The sequence below is a fragment of the Solea solea genome, chromosome 5 (genome assembly GCF_958295425.1).
Source record: "Solea solea chromosome 5, fSolSol10.1, whole genome shotgun sequence".
NCBI lineage: Eukaryota > Metazoa > Chordata > Actinopteri > Pleuronectiformes > Soleidae > Solea > Solea solea.
Window position 1 is genome coordinate 28,696,708 of NC_081138.1, and position 25,352 is coordinate 28,722,059.

At 38.8% G+C, this 25,352-nt stretch overlaps 2 protein-coding genes across 2 annotated transcripts in view; both read left to right on the forward strand.

The window, feature by feature from the left end:
• The window catches only part of epha6 (eph receptor A6), a 59,064-nt gene extending 41,428 nt beyond the window's left edge, over positions 1-17,636 (forward strand). Inside the window, exons 9-20 of the mRNA XM_058630220.1 lie at positions 7,089-7,213; positions 8,282-8,444; positions 9,365-9,470; positions 10,130-10,200; positions 12,230-12,355; positions 13,688-13,873; positions 14,115-14,176; positions 14,675-14,884; positions 14,957-15,106; positions 15,208-15,401; positions 15,871-16,020; positions 16,870-17,636. Of these exons, the coding sequence (XP_058486203.1) occupies positions 7,089-7,213; positions 8,282-8,444; positions 9,365-9,470; positions 10,130-10,200; positions 12,230-12,355; positions 13,688-13,873; positions 14,115-14,176; positions 14,675-14,884; positions 14,957-15,106; positions 15,208-15,401; positions 15,871-16,020; positions 16,870-16,984 (1,658 nt within the window). The 3' untranslated portion in view covers positions 16,985-17,636. The remainder of the gene's footprint in view (positions 1-7,088; positions 7,214-8,281; positions 8,445-9,364; positions 9,471-10,129; positions 10,201-12,229; positions 12,356-13,687; positions 13,874-14,114; positions 14,177-14,674; positions 14,885-14,956; positions 15,107-15,207; positions 15,402-15,870; positions 16,021-16,869) is intronic.
• Positions 17,637-18,907: 1,271 nt separating this feature from the next.
• On the forward strand, positions 18,908-23,303 carry arl6 (ADP-ribosylation factor-like 6). Its single transcript, XM_058629598.1, has 8 exons — positions 18,908-19,073; positions 20,317-20,470; positions 20,577-20,638; positions 20,754-20,822; positions 20,920-21,014; positions 21,617-21,746; positions 21,942-21,997; positions 23,155-23,303. The coding sequence occupies exons 2-8, from the start codon at positions 20,351-20,353 to the stop codon at positions 23,178-23,180; spliced, it is 558 nt and encodes a 185-aa protein (XP_058485581.1). The 5' UTR covers positions 18,908-19,073; positions 20,317-20,350; the 3' UTR covers positions 23,181-23,303.
• Positions 23,304-25,352: the final 2,049 nt, after the last annotated feature.

The window sequence follows — 25,352 nt, forward strand, 5'->3', positions numbered from 1 at the left end:
TACTAAATTAAACAAGTATGTGTGGCACAAATGAGGTGGAATATTCATTTAGCGAGTGAGAGATGTTTGTTGTGCTTGTCTAAACTTCTGTTTGAACAGGCTGTTGGTGGGGAGGGGGGGGATGACACCGGCTCAATGCCAATTAGCACAGACACTGTGAGAGTGATTCATTCATGGAATTGACTGTGATGTGATGTCAGTGACGGGATAATGACTAATCAAATGCAAAATTAGCAATTAAGTGGATATTTATTTCTTTTTTGTCATAAAGGCGGGGTTGATTTATTCACCGCTGACATGCTATGTGTCGCTAAATGACATATTAATGTCTCATTATGCTTTTAATTATTCTAAACTTGTTCATCAGAATTACTAATAATTCCTCGTCCCTCTTGCCCCAGTCTGCGTGTCTGCCTTTGATCGCTTATGTTGCTCAGTTAAGCAAGATGCATGATGCACTTTTTTGCTTTTGTCAATCATCACACGCGTCAACGGCGTCATACGCACTTACATGCTTTCTGAGTAAAGGTTTAAAAGTGACGCCAATAATCGTAAGCAAAGAAGCAATTTTGAGCCAAATAATCCACTATTTATTCAACTAAATATCTTTAAAGATTTAGTAGATTGACAATGTACATAGCAAAAAAGATGAACAATTTTATCCAGAGAGTCAGTCAATACACTTTGGGAGGAATATTAAACATTACTGTTTGTCAGTCACAGAGGTCAAACTGTGGAATACTTGCTCTGAGTGTGGAGGAGTTCCCTGAACAGGCTCAAGAAACTTTATAAGAATTATATAACCTTGAAATATAGAATATTAGAATGTAAAAATGGACTCTGTGATCCCAGTTGTGCACAAAGAAAGAAAAGGCTCGTACCCTCGTTGTCTGATATCTTCCATGAGATCCTCCTAAATATTTTCATAGTTTCTTAATTGATTTTTATTGGATATTAATCTATATATCTAAAATTAGATTTAAAAAAAAATAATGGTACAGAATTGGCATAATAATTTCAAAGTGTTGTGTCGTCTGCGATACATCCGGTGATAAATGGGTTAAAAACGATATATTTCCCGATATAATGTACATTATTAGAGAAGTAGGTCAATGGAAATGTGTAAAACTAGTCCTGCTTACGTTCGTTGGCAGGTGTGATGATGTTTTCTGTCTTTTTGATTTACGTCTTGTGCTGTTTTGTCGTGTTTTCCTCAAAAAACTATAACTGTGCGTGTGCCTGTTTGTGTGTGTGTGTGTGTGTGTACCCGCTGCACTCGGATTCACTTCAACAGTGAACTGCGCTCTGCTCAAAAATACACCGTGGTTATTGCTCAGCGGAGCGTCTCTCACTGAAGATTCCTCCCACAAAGTGCACTGCAGTATTCTGTGAGTGAGGGAGAGAGAGCACAGACAAATCAATGCAAATATGTGTACGGGGGGAGGTTTGCCGCACAAAGGCAATCACAGAGACAGATCTTCCCTCCGTTACAGGTCGTTGGTATATTGTAAGATTTTAGAATACACCCTGAAATTAGTGTGGTCGTGACTATTTGAAAAGTTTCCATCTTTTTTGAAGGTTAACGAGAGTTTTCATATTTCTGGCGCCATTGGGGGGAATCAGAATAAGTTGAACATGTAAAGAGCAGGAGCTTCATTTAGGCGTTAAACCTTTGCAGACATAAGTGGAACTGATCCTTATCGTCTTTTCTCTCCAGCCAGACACACAAGTGGTCCAAACAGTGCAAAAAGTCAGTTTTTAAAGCAGAACTGCAGGATTTTTAATATTTGAGAGTCATTGTGATGGTTAAATGTGATGTTGTGGGGAGACTGGGGGGGCTGTCTCCACCAAAAACCGGCTCAGGGTCGCAGACCCAGAGTTCTCAGAATGTCCTGAAGTCTCGGGTTTTGCGGCAAAGGCGGCAGTAGCGAGTTATTTTAGACTTTTGTTGTGGCCCGAGTCGGAGAAAAAGAAGCAGAGAAAACCGTTCCTGGGAAGCGAGGGAGAGGAAATGAGTGTCTGACCGAGCGAGGGGGCCGGGGACACGTCAAACATCAGATAATAAACAAATCTTTTTAAAGTTTTTTTGCTCCTTTTGCTCCGGTATCTTCATCCCGAAGATACCGGTCTTTTACAAGATGCAGTGAGGACCAAAGTCACGCCTTTGTTCTCACGTGCCGCGTCCACGTGTGAATGTTTCCACAGCGTTTTGCGGTGTCCTGATTCAGGAGATTTTTGTTTTCGCTTCCCTTTTTTTTCACGCTGCTCTTTCACCTCTCCTCCTGTGGATTCTCCTCTGTTTTCATCTTCCCTGCTCGGGGAATAAGGCTGACTTCTATTTATACACTGAGATGCTGGGGAGTTGCAGCCCCTCGGGATTCCTGTACAGCTCTCCCTGTTCACTCTGTCTCTCTCTTGTTCTCTCTTTACTTGGCCCCCTCTGTTCTGTTCTCTCTTCGTCTCTTTGAGGAAATATGGTTGAGGCTTAACCTATTTTTTTGCATGTTGACAATAAACCAGCAATTCTCAGTTATCGTTACATGTGTGGATTGTGATTGGTTTGTGATACAACTTCTTACATAAGAGGTTTTTTTAGGGAATTTTTCTCTTTGACCAAAATATGAAATCCAACACACGGAAAGTTTAAAGTGGTTCTCACAAAGATGGGATAATTACACGGTGACACCCACATGTGCACGGTGATAGATACGTAACATTATGCCGCATTGGTGCAGACTGAAAATCACCTCCGGTAATGGGATTCTCGCAAACCCATAAGTGGGTTATACATATTTATCTGCCCGGTAGCAACTGAAACATGCCATCATTTCATATTTGAATGACATTTATGGTCACTATTTTTCTTTCATTACTATGTGTTTTAGCAGATTCTGTCAAATGAGAAGCACAAACAGTCACACGTTTTAGTAAAAGTTGATATTTTGGTTTTTTTAGTCATGCTTCATTTCCAGCAGATGAAACTATTGCTTTATATATTATTATTGTTATTATTGTTATTATTATTATTACTATTATAATTGTTATTATTATTATTATTATTATTATTATAATTATTATTACTATAATCATCATTATTATTATTATTATTATTATCATTATTATTGTTATTATTATTATAATTATTGTTATTATTATTATTATTATTAAAATAATAATGATATTATTGTTATTATTATTAAGTGATAGATGATAATTATGACTATGTTCTTGATTATTAGGATTATCTTCTTGGTCATTTGTCTGTGCAGATGAGTGGGAATGTACATTTACTGTGACAAACATACCTCATTCCAAATGCATGTATTCTCTATAGTTTATTTATATATGTTAAAATCAAACCAGATTACTGTAAAGATGATAAAGTGATAAGTTTGAAGTGTTAAGAGTGTAGTAGCTTCCTGCTTAAGTAATAGAGGATGAGTGTTAAACGGCTAGTTATTAAAAATTCCTGAGACTTTCTTCTTCTCCTCTAAATGCTGATAAGTCACAAAAACTTTGTTGAAGAGTTGAATAAGTTTTACAATTGTTGTAATTTTGTCAACTTTTGAGCTGTCGTTGACATTTTCTGACATTTCCAGACTTAAATGTTAATAGATTTGTGGAAGAAAAATATCAGCCGCATTTATCGAACTGGTGTTCGATGTCGAGCACTTTGTTTGTTTGTTGAGTGAAGCAAACTCGGCACCGGTCAGTTATTATTCATGACATTTACAAAGCAAGTCTTCCCTGTGCACCTTTGCATTGTATACAGTGTTCTGTCTGTACACGCTGTGCTGTACGTTCCCGTCTGTGTGTCTGCTGTTTGCCATTAATAACCACAGCCAGACAGAGATCCGCGAGATCTTGGCGCTCTGCTGTGTGTAAGCATCGTTACCTATAGAATGAGGTGACAGCTTGGCGTGTGATCTGGTGTTTTAAATAGAAAGATTCTGTACACGTCGGCTGGGTTTATTTTTATTTATATTTATACAGCACATTATTCAGTCGTCTACGGAAGAGGATTAAAAAAATCTGAATTCTGTAATTCAGTATGGAAGAGTATTAGGGCCACATGTAAAAAAAAAAAATGAGAGAAAAAAAGAAAAATAAAATAAAACAGTGTGAATTCTGAGATTAATGTCTTTAATAAAAATACTTTAATCCCAGAATACTGACTTTTTTTCTCATTTTTCTCATTTTTCTTATTCCTCAGGTTCTGATCTTTTATTTTTCCATAAATTAATTCATTAATAGTTTATTCATTTATTAGTTAAGGAGGAGGAAAAACTAGGGGTGACTACTTTGCTCTTTTATCTTGAAAACACACCGACGCAGCTGACGGGATTACTGCAGCGTGGTCAAGTCATGTAAGCCATTTGTTTACCTGAGAGTGTGTATTTATGTCTTTGTGAGGATATTTTGACCTTGTGGGGACAATTTTGTCTGGGCCCCACAACTTTTAAGGGCTTTTTCAGGGTGAAGGCCTGGTTTTAGGGATAGGGCACGGGTTAGTTGTGATGGTTTACGCTGGGGTAAGGGTTAGTTTTGATGGTTTAGGTTGGGTTAAGGGTTAGTTTTGATGGTTTAGGTTGGGTTAAGGGTTAATTTTGATGGTTTAGGTTGGGTTAAGGGTTAGTTTTGGTGGTTTAGGTTGGGTTAAGGGTTAGTTTTGATGGTTTAGGTTGGGTTAAGGGTTAGTTTTGATGGTTTAGGTTGGGTTAAGGGTTAGCTTTGATGGTTTAGGTTGGGTTAAGGGTACATGTACATGTATTTATATCTTTGTGGGGACATTTTGTCTGGGCCCCACAACTTTAAAAATCTTTTTCAGGGTGAAAACCGGGTTTCAGGGTTAAGGTAAGGGTTATTTTTGATGGTTTAGGTTAAGGTAAGGGCCTAAGCAATGCATTATGTCTATGGTGTGTCCTCACTAAGAAGTTTGTGTGTTTGTGTGTTTGTGTGTTTCTTTAACTCTGCTGCAAGGCTTCTAAAGCACAAGGAAAACAGAGCACGTTACTCCCGTCTGTGCTTCCCTGCACTGGTATATAAATGAAGGTCATTTTATTCACATACTGTACAAAGCTCTCAATAATAAAGCACCTTTGCTCATTTTGGACCTTTTAATACCTTATCACCCAGCAAGAACCCTCAGGTCTGCTGAGTTTGTTTTTTTTATCAGTTCCTAAAGTTCAGTTCCTCACAAAAACCAGTTGAGAAACTACTTTGCACCAAAAACTGTGGAACAATCTAACCCAGCTACAAGTTCTGTTGATTCCTTTCTATTCAGACAAGCATTTGTGGAGACACACGGTGAATTTTCTCTTCTTTTTCAGCCTTTTCCATTGTATTTTTTAATATTCCTCATAATTTTTTTACTGTATCAGGTGTATGCAAAGTGTATATGCTGTTCATTTTGTTTTTTTTATTGTATCTGTGAAGGCATTAAATATGTACGAATCGAGTCCAGGACAAATATCCCCATTGGGACGATAAAAGTGTATCATATCATATTGCAATTATTTTTTATTTTTTTTTATTTTAACCAGACATGTTCCCTATAATAGAATCAGAATCAGAATCAACCTTCAGAATTTAAATAACAGACGAAGAAAACACAACTCTGGTAACATGAAATATAAACATGACAAAAGTATTTGCTCATTAAGAGTCCTTTGGAATTAAAAATGACTGAATTATGAATAAAATGTGTTAGTGTATGTACAGAGGAGCCGAAATGGATTATTGATTATCTATGAGTGTTTTACATCCATGGTTCTCAAAGTGTGGTACATGTAGCACCAGTGGTACGCGAGCTTCCTCTGGCGGTACTTGGAGAAATACTGTTCTATTGTATATACTGTAACCAGGGCACGCGATCGGAGTGGAGCGGAGCTGAATTTGGACCGGATTGTGTAGAAAATGAAACAAATAACCAAAAAAATAAAAGAAAATCTCTCACTCCATCTTAATCTAATCTCACTATAGGAGGATGATGAGAGAGCAAATGATCTTATTGGGAATAAATCTGCCTCCTGTGAAAAGTCTGTAGCTGACTTTGCTCGGCCTATTTACACCACTGGATTTAAACGTTGGTGACGATGGTGTTACTTCAAGAGCTCAATATTTTCTCAGGTGGTTCTTAGTATAACAAGTTTAAGAACATCTGGTTTATATATATTATTGTTGTTGTTGTTGTTGCATTTTTGCTGCAATGAGCATCCGACTGATTTCCCGTGTGCGTACCTTGTTGTTTGGATAGAGGTTAAAAACGCATGAGCTGCTGGATCTTGAAACATTGGGTGACAAATCCTGGCTTCTCGACCCGCGCGTGAAAACTACATCTGCAGCTCAGCGCTCCCCGACTAAATACAGCAACACACCAACTTTCAGAAATGCCCCTTCTTCCAGTCTGTGGGGACTTCTCTGCGGCGTGTCTTTAAAAAACATCGGTGCGGCCGTTGCTGGGATTTTGTTTGTCCAGCAGTGATTTGTATTCCGACAACGACGTCGCAAAACAGCACACGAGACAACAAAGGGATTGGCTCCATTATTTTTGCCAAAATTTGTTCAAGCACAGGCTTTATGAATAATTGATGGTAAATATTTGAATCTCTGCTCGGTGATTCTATGTCTCCTCGGCAGCCATGAGTAAAATAAATGTGTGTGTGTGCACAAATTCAGAGGTAATGACAAAAATGATAAACAGTCGCTCTGGGCGTGAGGATTCAGTCAACGAAAATTGGCCTCAGGTCGCACATCCTGCTACAGCTGGACAGTGAAATGGTAATTTCCTTGGCCCTCCTTCTCCTGTGGGTATTTCTGTTTGTTGATGTTGTTGACGCCTCTTGAACGAGGACTGAAGGATCCCGTCTTTTAAAATGTGCTTTTTGGAAGGTGACCATGAGCTGCTCAGTCCTTCTTTTACAAATCCACGTCACTTTATTTCGTCTTGACTCACAGAAACATTTCAGCGAGCTCGTTCTAGATTTGTACCCGCGAATTGACTCATCTGGAAATATAGCAATGCCGTGAATAAATGACGGCGTCTTGTGTTATTGTTGTTGTTACTGAACTCTTTGATTTATCATTAGGTCCTGCTCTGGTGGGTGCAGTCAGAAAAGACTGGGCCTCTCAAACAAGCATCGCCCTCTCCTGGTCAGAAGTGGAGCAGCCTCCGTCAGACATAGTGGACTATGAGGTCAAATACTATGAGAAGGTAAGTGCATGTAAATAGGTCGGACTGCACTTTCTTAGCCTTTTCTAGGACCTAGTTGTGACAGGGACATACATGCACCAGCCACTTTATTAGGGACAGAGTGGTAGGAGTGACTTTTGCTGGTGTAGCCAATCTTCTTTTCATTTCAAAAAGGTTTAGTCATTTTTCTTTGACCTCCAGCATCACTTTTCCCCAGAGAACTGCTTCTCATTGGGTATTCTATCCTTTTTGGATCATTCGGTAGATCAATTGTTCCCAACCTTTTCCCCCTTTCTTGTGTCCAAGACAAAAACGAACCCCTGTCCTTGCTCACCTACCAAATGTGAATAATGACAAACGTTTATATGCAAAAACAAAAGTTTTTGTGCCTATTCTCACAGTGTATATGGATAAAAAAACAACACTAACAACCATGCCGCAATTAAAGTCACTTAAATCAACTTTCCTCCTCCTCCTTGGAACCTCGCAAGGTCGTTTTGAGATTCTCTACATGCTGAAATGCACTGGATTGCTACCGTGTGATTGGCTGATTAGAGATTTGCATTAAGAACATAGCTTTTTTTATGAAATGTGGACGTCGTTTTCCAGTTTGCAGGGTGAGTCGAACCAGAAATAAATTATTTAACTGAAAAGCCAACAGGCTTCTCAAGAGCAGATTATGTCACTTTTATGTAAGTTCAGCACATTGGAGTGGACACCAGTGTGATTGACAGCTTGTACTGTACCAAATTAGTTCCTGCATGGTTGCTCGTGATGGCTGCTTTACTTTACATGATATCGGTCAAATGTCCACTTTTTATATGAGGTCTATGGTTAACAAGCAGGTTAACAAGTGTACCTAATAAAGTGGCTGGTGAGTGTACACAGAACAATTACTGCTCGCAGAGAAATGTGCATTGGTCGCATGCTGACACCTAAATTTAAATCTTGAGCCTTCAAAATGTATCTTGTGCTTTATTCGCCATCTGCTCTCCTAGTTAATAGGATAGAAAAAAGTATGTTCAAATGTTGCAGCGATAACAAGTTTAATGCGTTTGTTTACCATCTGTTTCTGTTTCTGTTGTTCAGGAGCAAGAGCAGCTGAGCTACTCGTCAACGCGCACCAGAAATCCCAGCGTGGTGGTGACGGGCCTCAGACCCTCCACCGTCTACATCTTCCACGTGCGCGCTCGCACTGCAGCTGGCTACTCGGCGTACAGCCCCACCTTTGAGTTTGCCACTGCGGCTGAAGGTAGCTCGGGGACAAAGGGAGCGTGTCTTCGCTCTGGATTTGTGTTAGGGAGGCACGGGCACTGATTTTCAGTCAGCGAGATTTGTGGAATCCCCTCAATGAGTATGAAGTTAAGTTTGAACGCAATGTACAGGAGAAGAAGAAGAAGGGAGTTTTAATGTGGCGGCGTCTGTGTTGATCAATGATCCCATAAAATCCCTGGAGACAATTCATGGTTGGTCTTTGCTACGGATCAGTGCAACTCATCAGTGCCTCTTCAGGCATGAGCCAGTTATTTAAATGTTTATAAGCTCTTGTATAAGTTCCTGATCCAGGCTGCGCATTCGTGCTTATTACATTTTTTTTTTTAAAGCACGCATAATGCTCGGATGATTTTTAATCCTGTTACACGAATGCCCAACACACTTTTTTTTTTTTTTTAGTGATAAATATGTAGATGTCCACCTTTGCACTCGCTTTCTTCCAGCAAAAACTTCTGATGTAGGTCATGTATATAGTTGGATTTTGCTTCTACATGTGGGTCATGTTTGCTACAATCCAAAGAAAATATTTAATCTACACATTTACAGAGGCTCAATAGCTAATTTATCAATGTGTTCAGGGATGAATCTGGAGGAATTCTCTTGTTTTTGGACTAAAAAATTGATTAACTTACTGAACTGAAGATACACTGTACTTTTTCCCAGGAACAGCAACTGAAACCAAGTTGATAGCAGCTCTATAATAAACTTAACCAATGATATATACATATATATGTTGTATGACACTTTAAAATGCAACAGTTTGTAAAGCAGATGGAAAACATTTAATGAAGCAACAGAGAAATAGGTTTAAAAACCTAGTGTCAGAGTTGTTAGTATCCACAGCTGCTGATGAGTCTTATCTCGTGTTTTCCTCATCGTTCTTGTACTTTTCCTCAGATCCCGATGTCGCCGATCAGGGTCAAGTCCTGGTGGTGGTCACGGCGTCTGTGGGAGGCTTCTCTCTGCTGGTCATCCTCACCCTCTTCCTCCTCATCACTGGACGGTAAGTGTGTGTGTGTGTGTGTGTGTGTCTCTCTCTCTGATGCCCGGCTTATCTTAAACGCCACTCGCACATATTCTACCTACCTTTTTTCGCTTCTCCTAATCTCCAGAGTGGTGCTACAGCAGGAAGTCTCTTAATAGACTGTCTTTTGCCACCATCCAGACGCTCTTATTTTCCAAATGGCTGAACCAATTTTCTGCCTAATTACTCAGCATGTAATCCATGTACCAGCAGTTTGCTCCATTCAATTCAGTTCGCCTCTGGTTCACGGGATTTTACCATTAGTGGCACTTAATAATAAACAATGAAAAATGACCCAGACTTATGACGTACGCAGTTTTTTGGGGTTTTTAATTGTTCTACCAAGTTTTATAGTCCAGTTTTATTTTTTTAAAAGTTACACAATGACATTTAAAGCTACAGTGCGTCTATTTTGAAGTTGTTGATGTTATCATTTTGCGCTGCATCTTTCCTCACTGGCAAGGAATTAACACAGTCGAAGCTGACCTTGAAACTGGCTCAGTCTGTACAATGCGATATTATCCTAACAACTACACTCATTCAACTAGCAATTGGCTCTATGTTTATAATAAATAGTATTTAACAAAGCTAAAGCGTGACCGAGGGTTATGAATTACCCTCTCAATGACTGTCTGCAGGTGTCAGGGCTACATCAAAGCCAGGATGAAGTCAGAGGAGAAGAGGAGGACTCGCTTCCACAGTGGACATGGTAGTGTATATAATTTTTTATACATACAGCACAATTTTCTCCCATTAATGAAGAAAAACCTTGATTATAGGACAATATAAGTGTCTTAAAATATGGATTCATGAGCCTTTGTATCAAATGTTATTAAAATGATGTATAGGTAATGTGATTTCTCTCCACTTTAGTTGCCTTGTTGTTTGTTCTTTCCTGTCGTGTGTGTGTTTGGGAAGGCGTCACGTAGGCAGGAGGAGGAAGCACAGCGGGCTCAACAAATCAGTAGAAAAGTTTTAGTCTGTTACAGAGCCGAGCTCCAGCACTCTGGAGACGGAGGCAAAATAGAATATATATCTCAGATGAAGCCTTTAAACCTGTACAATATAAGCTAACACAGCTATAAAGTACATTAAGTCCCCAGCTCAACCGAACAAGGTGTTAGAGAGGAAGTTTCAGTTATAATTCACAGTGCTCAGTGCTCAGTGCTGCTGCTGCTGCTGCAGCTTCTCCAGCCTCAGCCAGAGAAGAGGAGGAGGATGTTGAAGTCGGGCTGCCTGCAGTGTCTTTATACACATGCATCTCTCTGGGACCCTTTCATTGTTTTTCTTCATCTTTTCAGATTTTTTTTTTTCCCTCTAACCCAACAATATACCTGGAGCAAATACACTAATAATTATAGTTTCACACACACTGCGGTCCAGCAAGGAATCATTTCCTCAGCAAAAAAAAAATGGAAAGTTTTGTGCTTCATTCATTTATTTGTAGCCTACGGGCAAATGTTTGGTTTTTGAGTCATTTTAAGTCTGTGTAAAACAGAGTTTTCTCCTCTTCACACATAATATATGTAAGAAAATAGTGGCTGAGAACACGCGGAAAATAAGTGTAGTAATGAATTATGGATTCAGGATTTTTAGGCGTCGCTATGTCTCCAAGGTAACGATATAAATATCAGCGAGATTAATAAGTGGCTCCTCACTACTGCCTTTGGTCCACTAGCTAGCTAAAATTTATTTGTCTTGAATATGCAAACATACACAGAAAACAACAGAAATATTAGGCTGCAGTACCACTGACAGAGGAAGAGGGAGACAGAGAGCTAGACTCTAGCTCAACCAGCTTCAAAATGGTGGAAATGTTTCTTATCTACCTGTTTGTTAGAGAATACCGGAGCATTTACGTTTAAATTCTGTACAAATACTGATGAACACTAACCCTGGTCCTCACCCTGGACCCCTGGACACAGGTCCCCACCAAAGCAAACAGGCCAGTATGTGTGTGCGGTAGAGAATAGGAGGAGAGGACAGAACTCATACAGTGTTCACAGACTTGCATACACACACTATGTGCGCCCAAAGCAGGTGAACATTGTTTCTCTTTTTGAAGAGATTATTTATAAGCGGTGCTTTTACATTTATTTATTGTTTGCAAACTTTGGTCCCCACCAAAGTGAGTAGGCCAGTATGTGTGTGTGTGTGTGTGTGGTGGTTGAATTTTACATGATATGAAATCAAATTTTTAAACAATTTTTAATCATTTAAACTTGGTAAGGATCGAGGTTAGTAAGACATTTTTCTGTGGGGTGACAAAGTCAGACGTGGGATTTTAATCACTTCACAGGGAAACAGAAACTAGAAAAAGTAATTTTTAAAAAATAAAATAACAATTCAACAGTGTCAAAACACTGTAAATCACAGACCTTCGATACTGTGGAGAAACAAATCTTTTCATTTAAAATGAGAATCACATCAGTGCCAAATTAAATTTTAAATCTAACTACTTCTGAATATACGTAAGTCTTAAAATATAATATGATACGCTCCCCATAAACATGATCTATATTTATGTAGGCTTATTGTTGATGAAATCATCTGTTAATCAATACCATTTCAGTTTTGTCAAAAATGTGCTCTGTCTTGTACAAACTTACTCCAGTGTTTTTATTCCTCAATGGGATTAAATCTTGTGCTTTTTTCTGCAACACAACTGTAAGTTTAATGTTTTACTTTGAAATAATACTCATGGTATCATATTGTATGTTGTGCTTCTTGTCTTCCAGTCCCGTTCTCTGGAATAAAGACATATGTGGATCCCGATACATATGAAGACCCCACTCAGGCTGTGGAAGAGTTTGCCAAAGAGATAGACCCCTCATATATCTGCATTGAACGGGTGATTGGTGCAGGTAAAATTTAATTATTAGGATTATTTTACACATAAACTCTGTGCTGTTCCCCAGACTGATATAACATTAGCGTCTGTAAAATGCCCCCAAACAGGCTTGGCCAACCAAACTGTCTCACTACTAAAGAAAACTCTTAAATTTAAAGATGCAACAGGAAAATATCATGTCACTTGCATTTTCTGTTTATTCTATGTCACAGCAGTGGCAAGACATGCGACAGCTGGTAAGGAAAGATGTACTTTTCCTCAGACCTTTATAAGTCTGCATGAAAACACGATAAATACCATGTGAACTGTAGACTCTTCGTTGTTTTGGATACTCAATTATGCAAATCCTTGTGCCGTTAAAGCAAAGAGCTTAATGTAGTGAAGCAAAGCTTACAAGGAATATGGTTTTATTTTTTGTTTGTTTGTTTTTTAAATCCCCATTACACTGTGCAATCACTTTTAACATCATAAGGCAAAACAAAGTTGTCAATTAAAGCTTTAAATCACTGAAAGTGAAGAGTTATTTGTCTGTAGCTAGTTTTTAGCTAGGTACAGATGTAGACATGAGCTAAACGTAGCTTGTTTCTGTGTATTTTGGCCTTTTGTTCACATGCTAACTGTGGGTTAGCTCTCTAAAAACTTCTACCAGACGATTTTCAAAGTCTTTGTTCATAGTTTATATGTGTGGACAGGAAAAACAGGAAAGTTTTTGGCTTGTAATGTTGTTTACATGAGGTAAGTTGCATAATAGCACTGGACTTTGCCAAATTTGTGCTAGTTTTAGCGTTGCTACGTACACAGTTTATTTTCGTTGTTAGCACATTACAGTGTTTTTGTTTGTCTGTTTGTTTGTTTTTCACCTAGAATGAGGACAGCATTATTTTTCACACCTGATTTTTCAAAAATACCCGCGTACGTGTGGACTAGACCTGAGATTCTTTCGCAGTAATATTTTACAACCCCAAAGAGCACACACATTGAGCTCCACAGTCACAAGTCTTAAAGCGTGGCAGTTAGAGACCAGTCTTTTAATGCCCCCTCAAGTAACACGGTCATATTTTATACTGGGTAACAATTTTATTTTATGAGAACTGTTCAACCCCATAAAGTTCCACTTTTAAATTATCATATCCTCTTAGCAAGCTGATTATAAAGAAGTTTATTATCCAGCACCTTAGAAGAGCAGACTCACAACTGCTGACTATGAATAATAATGTTTGACGCTTCATCAAACTGAGCAGACTGTGGCCGTAATGGAGCCTCTTACTTACTTTTCCTTGTGATATGGGCTCCATCTAGTGGAGGTAGTGTGCAATGACCTACTTTTTTTTTTCAACATTTGCAGGTGAATTTGGTGAAGTCTGCAGCGGCCGATTGCGCATACCTGGAAGGATGGACATCGCTGTGGCGATAAAGACGCTCAAAGGCGGCTACATGGAGCAACAGAGGAGAGACTTTTTACGTGAAGCCTCAATCATGGGGCAGTTCAACAGCCCCAATATCATCAGGCTGGAGGGAGTTGTCACTAGAAGTAAGCTTCCTATGTGTGTTGAGTACCCTGACTCAGAATTACACAATGTTAGGCACTGACATGATGGAGAATGAGATCAATAATTGGTACAATAGTGTCCTCACTTCCTCCGATTGTTGTCTGTGACCAGAAAATTGCAACTCCTGTCTTCTACAACCCTCCGTATGCCAGAATTCTGTGTTTGATGCAGCATTCCAGTGGTTTTTGGTATTTCACATCATGTCTTTTGACTCTCGCTCAGGCAGACCAGTGATGATAGTGGTGGAGTACATGGAAAATGGAGCCCTTGACTCTTTTCTCCGGGTAAGATGAATCTATCCTCACACATACACCTTTTTAAAGAACTATTTTAGGTGTGGTTACATGGTGTATTGACTTCCCTGACCCCATTGCCGCACCTGCCATGGAGTCCAAAAAATCATCCCATGCCTATATGTATGGTATTATAGGAACCTGCTACTTTCTTCTTGCTATTACAGCCTTTTCTGGCTGAAAACCCCCCACTGCACCAAATTTCATTGAGAAAATCAGCATTTTTAGCTTGTGGGGACACAGGAGCTGCTGCTCTTCTGCTGCCTCGTTCGATATGTTTGTGCCTCACAGAAAAATCCTAATGACGGATTTGAAGCACACGATACCATAGCAGCAGTGGATTAAAACCTCCTGTGTGGTGTGATGTAAAAATTGCTGGTTTTCTCTATGGGAGACTGGGCGGTTTAGAAATGAAGGTTTCCAGCCAGAAAATGAAGTGGCGAACACATACGTGAATAAGTAATTGTCTGTTTTTCACACCCTCTCCAGACACGTGACGGCCAGTTCACTGTGCTCCAGCTGGTGGGCATGCTTCGTGGCATCACAGCAGGCATGAACTACCTCTCAGACATGGGTTACATTCACAGAGACCTTGCCGCTCGCAACATCCTGGTGGATGAAAACCTTGTGTGCAAAGTGTCCGATTTTGGGATGTCCAGAGTCCTTGAAGATGACATTGAAGCAGCCTACACTGCAACAGTGAGTCAGGGTCTAACAGTGAAGTGCAGAAAATCTGAATATATCTCTGAATAACAAGCCTCTGTGTCTCAGGGAGGGAAGATACCAATTCGCTGGACGGCACCGGAGGCCATTGCTTATGGAAAGTTTTCTTCCGCTAGCGATGTGTGGAGCTACGGTATCGTCATGTGGGAGGTGATGTCGTATGGAGAGAGGCCCTACTGGGAGATGTCTAATCAGGATGTAAGCCATGAAAAGTCCACAACCACCGAGTCTTTTTTACTTCAGTGTATCTTTCATTGGTGCAAACAACTATCCGTTATGTCTCTTATGTTCCATCTCAGGTCATTTTGTCCATTGAAGAGGGCTACCGTCTCCCAGCGCCGATGGGCTGCCCTGTGACACTTCACCAGCTGATGCTGCACTGCTGGCAAAAAGAGTTCGGCCAGCGCCCGCGCTTCAGCGACGTGCTCTCGTTCCTCGACAAACTCATCATCAATCCCAGTAGTTTGCTCACTCTGGTGAACGATGCTCAGAGGTAAGTGTTAAGTCACATTTAAATTGTGTCTCCTCCTGATTTATCACGTAAACTGGCTCATGATGGTTTGTTAGCCTTGGATGATGCTTTAGTAGGTTGTGAAAATCGTCTTTCTCACACAAAATGGATCATAGGTAGTAGAAATAAGCCTCCAATGTAAAATGTATATCATTATCACAGAGGTACAAACACTGGCCACTTTATTAGGAACAGAGGACATCTAATTAAAGTGGCTTGTAGCTCATTTTTGCATTCAAACATCTTCTAAACACCTTGATTATTTGAGTTACCTTTGCCTTATTATGAACCAGCAGAGTTTTGTAATTTTGCCATTGTGTTGTCTTATTTCGTCCATAGTTTTCATTTTTTTCTGCCTGTCAAAGCATGTTAAAAACTTCAGTTATTGCAAATATGACCCTCATAATTACGCTTATGTCATGCTTACTTACTTTGTGTTTGTCGTCCCCAGTTTCCCCGACTCCCCGGAAAGCTTGCCAGACTACCCTCTGTTCATCTCCATCGGCGACTGGCTGGACTCCATCAAAATGAGCCAGTATAAGAACAACTTCCTCGCAGCCGGATACACAACTCTGGATTCTATTTCAACCATGAGTATAGAGTGAGTGAAGCCAAATTTTAAAAAAAGAAAACGGAGTGCCGTCTCCAAAAAAAGCACACGATAAGCAAAGAAGCAGTGAGAGTGTTAGGAAGGAAAGGTCTTACATACATTCCATTCCTTTAGTGGTTTGTTGTCGTTGTATTGCTTTATTATGATGATGATACATTTTTGGAAGCGTTTCTATGGTCATTTATGGTCATTTGATTCTAGAGACCATTTAGGACACAGGTGTCAAACTCAAGGCCCTCGGGCCAAATCCGGCCGGCCTTGCAATTTTATTCGACGCACGCGATAATATGCTACGTCTTTCCAGCTTTTTTTCCCACTGACTCACTGATTAGTACCAGGTTACCTCACCAGTAAAATAAATAAACAAATTAAAAGTTTGACAACTTTGACAACACAGAGCCGGAACCAGAGGGGGGGTTATTTGTATTTGGTTTCCTCTCTTTCAGCTTTACACATCAAGTGCAGCAAATTATTAGCTAAAATACCTGTGACTACAGGACTGTTTATGCTTTTCTACTTAAATACAGCAGAGGAAATCAGGTAAGACAGATGGAAATGGACAATGGAATGGTTATTTGACCTCATCTGGCCCTCGACTTGGACACAGTTTTTAATTTCGGCCCCCTCTGTTATTGAGTTTGACACCTCTGATTTATGAGGTCAGGCTCTGATGTATTGATGAGAAGACCTAGCGTATGTCTTCCCAGATTGTTGTATTCGTACTTAGATATAAACTCTATGCTTACTGTGCTTGTTATAAACTTATATTAATGTGGTGGACATTTGTGTCCCGTGTTTTGTCTCAGATGCACACAGTAAAACTCTTCTTGTCCCCTTCAGCGACATCAGGCGCATCGGGATCTGTTTGATCGGTCACCAGAGGAGAATCATAAGCAGCATTCAGTCACTGCGCCTGCAGCTTCACCACATCCAACAGAGCGGCTTTCAAGTGTGAGCTGACCTGCTGCACAGAGACAGAGAGACAGACTGTGTGCGAGTGTGTACGTGCGTGTGTGTGTGTGTTGCTGGAAAAAATCCCAACACCAGACTGTTAAGGTGAAAGAGATGACGACACGCTGCTCAGGAGAGAGCAGTCAAAACCTCTGGGCCACATCTGGTCCCGATCAAACACTCAACCCATCGTCTTATGGATTATTATCAATAAAAACCTCCACAACAGCCAACCTCCGTCTGCGAATGCGGTCTCTTCAAAATCTCGACCTCTTCTCTCTCTCGCTCTCTCCAAGTGACAATCCAATAGTTTCTATTGACTTTTCAAATGGTTTCAAGTCTGTTACCTCATGATCAGAGAAGATGTGGGTATATTATGGTGTGGGCAACACATGCTACACAGCGTGTGATTTTTAATAACAAACCTTTCCAGCTGGTTTAATTAATCGACTTGACCAGACATGAAAATAGATGGAATGGGTAAATACAATCATGTTTTTGTTTTTTTTTGTGAACTGAAGACCGCTGAATGTCAAAAGATTTTATAGACACGTGTGTTGGATCCTCATGATAATGCAGTATGTCCTGTAAGAAAAAAAGTCTTGTGGAAGTTGTTACGTTTTATTCAGTATGTTTGTTCCTGAATAAATTAGCCTATTTTAAAATACGTCTTCTGTTTTTGTCTCCTGCTTCTTCACCGTCTCGTGCACATTAACTAAGCAGGTATCCATGGATGCGCGCCCGCTCTCAAACACAATACCAGTGTCCTCTTAATTGTCACTCGAGAGACTTGACACATTTTCTGGACATGAAGTGAATCGTCAGGTGAGTTTGTCAAACAGGTGTTGATGAGCACACAGAGCTTATGAGGCGATGATGATGACCAAAATACTGTACATGTCGTTTTTGTTATCGGGCATCATGTTTTTTTTCTAAAAGCACAAAAAAGTGCATAATAATATACAGTGTCTAAAAAAAGTGTCCGATTATGGCTACATTTTTTCTGTTAATGCTTTTATATGTGTGTTTTCACCTGTAATCAAGTTTTAAAAAAGGATGTTTTGAATATAGCCTATAGAAATAATTTAGTAATTTTTTTTTCTTTATTATTTTGACATAAATCTGTTTAATTCTGATGGTTATATCAGTCTTTTTATATCTATAGATAGCCATAGTTGGTTATGTCAGAGTTCCGACATTATGTGATTAGTCATCGTGTAAAAAGTTTTGATCCATCTAATTGTTAGCTCTTCGGCTTTCTGTTGAACATGCTTCGGGATAATGAATGCTGTGATTTGGGCTATGAAAATAAAATTCTTTCAGACTTTCTCTCTCTCTCTCTCTCTCTCTCTCTCTTTCTCTCTTTATTTGCACTGATTTGTTTGTGTATTTGCTTATTTATCAGTGTTACCTTGGAAAGAGCTTTATTTAACATGCAGATGGCGCACTTGAGTCAGCTCTGTGACTCCACTGAGGCACCAATGGCTCTGAAGGATGGGAAAAGTGAGGCCAGTTCAGATATATTTGTAAAAAAATTACATTTTTTAAGTTATACAGTTATACAACTTTGTTTGTAAAGCACTTTAAAAAAAACAACCATAGTGGACTGTAGGCAAGTGCTGTACAGAATTAAAAAAAAATTAAAGACATAAAGGTTCACATCAGGTTTACGTTCTTGCTTGATCAGTCTATTTTTTCCTCATTTATATTCTTATTTTATTATTTTTTTCGATTCCTATTCCTATTTTATATATATATATATTTTCGTCTCCTTTTATTAATTATTCTTCTCCTTTTTGACATTTTTGCTGCTGCAACAAGTGAATCTCCCTGGTATGGTGTGTCTCATCAAAAACACTTAGGTCTACAAATGACCTCAGGAGGGCAGCAGTGAGTCCGTACTGCGTCTTATCTGCCATACACAGTAAAGGAAGAAGAGTCAGCTCTCTGGTCTCCCAGCAACAGGGTAAATAACTCGACGCTTTTGAGGTGAAGTGAATGAAACTCGGCTTCTATCCCGGTTATTTGATGGACTAACGCCAGGGAATGCGACGTGAATCCCGAGAACAACATCCTGAGGCTAAAAATCACAGGTAAAGTCCGGCTCTGCGGTTAGCGACAGCCAAAGCTAACGTTAGCCAGCGCGTTAGCGCCAAATATAAAACACTTAAATTTGGATTTAAATAAATGTCTAGTGTCGTGTTTGTTACCTTCGTGTTTGAAATGCGTTTTAAACGTCCCTTTAATCGACCCAAGTCATGTCAAATACCATTCACTGTTACGTTAGCGAGTGCTAACTAGCAACATTCACAACAGGAGATTAACTAAAATGTTAATTACGCGGTTAGCACGTTAGCTTAAGTCACACGCGTCTCTGATCTGTCTGTGTTCAGTCATTAAAAGCTGCGTGTTTAAGTCGCCTGGAGTCTTTGCTTCTTCCGAGGTTTTAGGACTGTAGGATACCATTAAATCACAACCAACTTTTGAAATAGTATTACTTTATAAGCACAAATATTAATGATGTCAACAATGACAACATACAGTAGGGGTGGGAATCACAGGGTACATCCGCGATACCAAGTAATATCGCGATGCAACGATTCTGTGATAATCAATGTATTGCGAGACAATCATAAGCGATATACATGACAATATCTGTCCAACTGAAGAAAACAAAACGCTGTGAAAAGTTACAAGTGCGGTATTTAGAGTGAAATTGGCAGGGTCTGTTTACTTTACAGCACCTTTATTAGTTCATTATTGTATTGATATTTGTCCTAGCATATTGATTATTGTATTGATATTTGTCCTAGCGTATTGGTTATTGTATTGATATTTGTCCTAGCATATTGATTATTGTATTGATATTTGTCCTAGCGTATTGATTATTGTATTGATATTTGTCCTAGCATATTGATTATTGTATTGATATTTGTCCGAGCATATTGATTATTGTATTGATATTTGTCCGAGCATATTGATTATTGTATTGATATTTGTCCTAGCGTATTGATTATTGTATTGCACGACGAAGATATATCCCTTACAAACAGTGTATGATTGAATTGTAATTATACATATGTAAATACATATTTGATATACATATGTATTACATACGTATTTGCATGTCTCACTTTCTATAGATGTGTGTGTACACACACAGATAAAATGTTTCCGCTATTTCCTCACCCTAACCATCTCTACTAAACCCTAAACCCTAATCTCTAAATTAAACGTGTCATCACAACTACACCAAATGTCATACATTTGAGTTGTAAGTGTGGATATTTTACACCTTAGAAATATGCCACGATGTTCTGATGTTTTTGTTTTCAGATCACGCTGACAGCTGATGGTCGCTGGTTAGCCAATGGGGCTGTTTGATAAGTTGGTGGGTTGGCTGGGCCTGAAGAAGGAGGTGAACGTCCTGTGTCTCGGCCTGGACAACAGTGGGAAAACCACCATCATAAACCAGCTCAAGCCCTCCAATGTAAGTGTGGATTTTAAAGTTACTTTGCTGTAATTATGTTTGCTTTGTTTTGCGTGTTTACTGTTGTGTGAGCTGCTGCTGAGAGTATACATCTTTTATCTTTCAGGCTCAGGCGCAAGACATCGTCCCAACCATTGGTTTCAGCATAGAGAAATTCAAGACATCCAGGTAGATGTTATCACTATTTATTATGACACTTTTCCAGTTGGTCTTTTCTAGATATTAATGTTTGTGGCAGTTTGATATATTTTTAACAAGTATCCTCTCGTCTCCTCTCCTCTAGTCTGTCCTTCACAGTGTTTGACATGTCTGGCCAAGGCCGGTACAGAAATCTTTGGGAGCATTATTACAAGTGAGTCTACTGTTGTTGGTGGAAAACAATGATCCTCTTTACAATTTTTGGCTCATTTGTGGATCTCTAATCACTGTTTTTCTTCTCTCCTCCTCAGGGAGGGTCAGGCGATCATATTTGTCATCGATAGTGCCGACAAATTGAGGATGGTTGTGGCCAAAGAAGAACTCGACACTCTACTAAATCATTCCGGTAAGTTAATTTGCATTTACCACGGTTTAAACGTGTGTAAACCTACTCAGCTATCCTGGTTTATCTTCAGGTAAGGTTAAAATAACTTTATTCATCTTCTGTGGGGTTTAATGAGGTTTCACTGCCATCCTCTGGAGTTAGGATACTCCTACACCACCCAGTCTGTCATTTTCCCGTCACCCCTTCTCATCTCAGTCCCTCGTGTTCCATCATGTCCTTTTTCTCTGATTCTTATTTGTTGAATATCATGTATCTCTGACAGTTGCCTGTTGAATATTTCCCCATGACATACATAGATTTACCCATACTCTACTAGGAACCTTTTGGAGAACTAGGAGCAATTGGCAGCCACTGATGAGCTCCAGGTTGTTGGTGTCTTGGGTTAGAGGCACTAACAGGAGCATTATCCCAAAAACCTGTTTTAAAACCCACATAAACAAATGAAAAAACTGACTGCAAACCACTATTCCACCATGCTTTCCCCCACAGTGCCACTGTTTATTCTTCTTAGTCTAATTTAAGTCTACATAGCACAGTACATACCAGTACTCCTTGTTTCTGGCTCTTTCACCTGAATGACTTTACACGTTTTTCCGCTACAGATATTAAACACAGGAGAATTCCCATCCTTTTCTTTGCCAACAAGATGGATGTCAGAGACTCTCTGTCGTCAGTCAAGGTCTCACAGCTGCTCTGTTTGGAGAACATCAAAGACAAACCCTGGCACATCTGGTATGAACACGCGTCAACACACATTTCGCTTGTTTACTCTGCCCGCGTTCCGGTACCACTGAGACGACATGTATCACCCAGACTCAAGTGGCAGATAATGAGGATGTTAATAGAGAACAAGTTTGAATTATGTCCTTACGAGTGTTTCTGTCGCAGTAAATGCAGAATATACACGTTGTTGTTGGTTTGTTTCAGTGCCACAGATGCTCTGAAAGGGGAAGGTTTACAGGAAGGAGTCGACTGGTTACAAGGTATGATGAAAGTGAGACAGAGTAATGTGTGGTCAGTTAAATATACAAGAATAACAAGAATTTTGTTTATATACAGCAACTACAGTTACATACAAAACATTGCGAGGTCGACCAATGTGTATTTTTCTCCGACCAGTGCCGATAATTAATGCAAATTCTCTTTTTTTCCTTCATCTAATAAAATAAAACTGTTTATGTATATTATATATATAATATAACTGCTAGTGGCCAACACTAAAAGTCACTGCAGTGCAATCATATACAGTATTTTAAATAAAATAAGGCATAGAAAATATTAAATACAGCACACAGGTCACCTGAAAACCAAAAAAAATACTTTTTGGATGAAATAATTGTGTTTTATTGGCTTAAAAATGCCGTCCAATGCTGATAAACATCAGCCTTTATTTCTGATGCACTCATCATTTAGTTGAGTGATTTGAATAAATATATTTGGTCATTTGAGGTCATTTTCTTTATAAAAGTGAAACTGTATTAGGTTTTGATGAATTTACAATAAGGTACAAAACATCTGAGGACACTTTCCAAGTCGCTTGAATAAAACATGCAGTGCTTACATTTGCATGATCAGGTAATTAAAATGAAATTATTTCAAGGCAGTAGAAAATGTATTACTACATAACATTTAACTAACATTTCAAGTGTACAACACTGTCTGTAGATTTCCCTAGCTTTACGTTACCCTAATTTACTGTGTCTACGTCTTAAATCTTGTATTAGCTGAGTGAGGTACTGGGTTATTCTGAACCTTTGAGGCTATAACTAATAACACATACAACTCAGTGTAGGACTAAAAAAACGTTTGAAACAATACACTTCACAAATTGTAAAGGCTACAGCTTAATTGTTCTGTTTAATTTTCTTCCACATCATACTAGTTGTTATTTCCTCATGTGCTTGTTATTCACCATGTTTCAACTCCGTTACACACTAAATAAAGCTTAATTTCTACTTTAAAAACCACAATTTATTTCAGAAAACGTGCAATCAGATGCTATCCTTGAATCTCTCGGTGCTTCCTTACTCTGTACAGCAGTATTTTGTCAAATCGTGCTGAGTTGGTTGGTTCCACAGACAAAAAAAAGACGCAGATTTTTGATTGACTGACTGTGTGTATTCTTCACTGTTTTCTCTAGATCAAATCAAAACCATGAGGACATGAAGAGCCGAGGAGCAGAGACACTACACACAAGTATCCACATCGGTGGAAGTCGTACGTAAGATGTGACCATAGTAAATGTTTTTAATCCGGTAATGAGATGGTTCTTAAATGTGGAGAGTGATGGAGAAATGAGCCCATAATGTGAATCTGTGGTAACAATAAAAACAGCAAAAGAAAAAGCACTTACAGTACTTAAATACCTGGAAATAGGGGAAATTATTTTCTCAATTAATCGAGTAATCGTTTCGTCCATAAAATGTCAACAAATGTTGATCAGTGTTTCTCAAACCTAGAAAGGGTGATGTTCTCGAATGTCTTGTTTTGTCAAAAAAACAAAAACTATTCTGTTTTAATGATTTCTTTGTTACGTGGTGCAAAGAATCCAGAACATATTCACATTTAAGAAGCTGAAAAATCAGAAAACTTGTTTTGATTCCTTAAAAACACACAAACCGATTCATCGATTGTCAAAATAGTTGACGATTAATTTAGTAATAGATTAATAATCGATTAATCGAGTCATTGTTTCAGCCTTAGTCCTGATACAGAAAGTTAGGGAGCTGCCTAGTGGCCTGCGAAGGTACTGCAGGTGAGCAGGAAAAAGGTCATTAGTTTTGAAATTAAGTTTTAAATAATCATAAAATATTCCCAGTCAAATTTAACTTCTCAGAAGCAATAAAACGAAGGCATGGGATTTAAAATACGCGCTGTCCCTTTGTTTATCTATAACACATGTCAACACATTTGTTCTTCTTGTAAATCTATGATTTAACACTTAATTATGTGCTGGTCAGCCTTGATGGCGTCTGTAAAAAGAAAGAATAGACATAATAACATGTGTTATTAAATATTTTGTCGTGTAGAATTTAAAGTACAGTCTCCTAAATTATCAATTTTCTGTATATTTCAATTTCCATCGTCTCCACTGGCTTCTACATGACTCGGTGAAGTCATTCATCATTTATTTAAATCTTCAGCAGAGGCAAATGTTCCTCCTTGTCGTTCCATCTCACTGTCACATTAAAAACAAACGTTACTATGGTTTATTTTTGACTTGCAGCTAAATGTAAACGCAGCTCTGTTGAATAATACTCCTTTTAAATAGCTGTGAAAACATATTTTGTATATTGGAGATTATATTATATAATTGTAGGCCAGTTGTAGACGGCTTTTTGTACCTGGTAGATTCTGTTGTACATACTGTACTTGTGGCAAAGTGAATAGAAACAATGAATTTATTAACTGTTGACTTCTGGCAAACGAGTTAGGTCGACTGTGGAGTTTGTTTCAAAGTCAAAATGTGGTTATTGATAGAGGAATAATACGCACATTGTCGAAAAGGGAGGTATAGCTCATGTATTTACTCCTTTAGTAAGTTTTGCTCTTAAATAATTGATGCTAAAAACATTTTTTGGCCACGACTCTGTATACGCTTGGTTTCTGGCACTTCTAAAGTTTTCTGTGGCAAAGGATTAAATGCCCGGGCTCGACCTCCTTCATTTTCACCTAGATTTTATATTTGCCTTATATTAAGTCATTGTTAAAGCGTTCCCATGGTAAATTATAACAGGCTGAAGCTTCCATAGAGTTCATAATGCAAGCGTGTGTTCGTCCCACCCTAACATCTTGCATTAAAAGTGAACAGATCACAGTATACTGTATGTGCTGCTTCTTTATTGTGGTACTCTGTCACCTCCATTAAGCTTCACAGCAAATAATCCCCTGTTTTTGACAAATAACTGAAAACATGTGGTCATGAGGGGACTTGTTTAGAGGTTTTGACGAGTGTGGGCTTCTCAATGTTTTTTATCTTATATTTTCTAATAGATTTCCCTATTTTTCTCATATTTTTTTAACTGGATAAAAACAAATCACAGAAACTTTCTTCATGAATTATGATCCATCTCTCCAGTCTGCATTTTGCTTATTGTAAATAACAACAAATCTTTTTATCAAGTTTCTGAAAACAAAATCAACCAATGCTCAGACTGCGATGGACTGATTCAGATTTTTTTTTTTTAGAAAAGTACAAACTATTAAACCCTAATCTTGGTGATAATTCTGTTACTTGTTAATCTTATTTTAACTGTCACAAATAGCAGGTGCTGTGACGTGAATGTAGACATGAATATCAGACTCTTACAGGCTTTCCTGTTTACTTTCAGAGGCTCT

Coding starts and splice junctions, on each gene's coding strand:
- arl6 (XM_058629598.1), top strand. CDS start 20,351: ATGGGGCTGTTTGATAAGTTGGTGGGTTGGCTGGGCCTGAAGAAGGAG. Junction 20,639..20,753: donor GAGAAATTCAAGACATCCAG/GTAGATGTTATC, acceptor CCTCTCCTCTAG/TCTGTCCTTCACAGTGTTTG. Junction 21,015..21,616: donor CACTCTACTAAATCATTCCG/GTAAGTTAATTT, acceptor TTTCCGCTACAG/ATATTAAACACAGGAGAATT.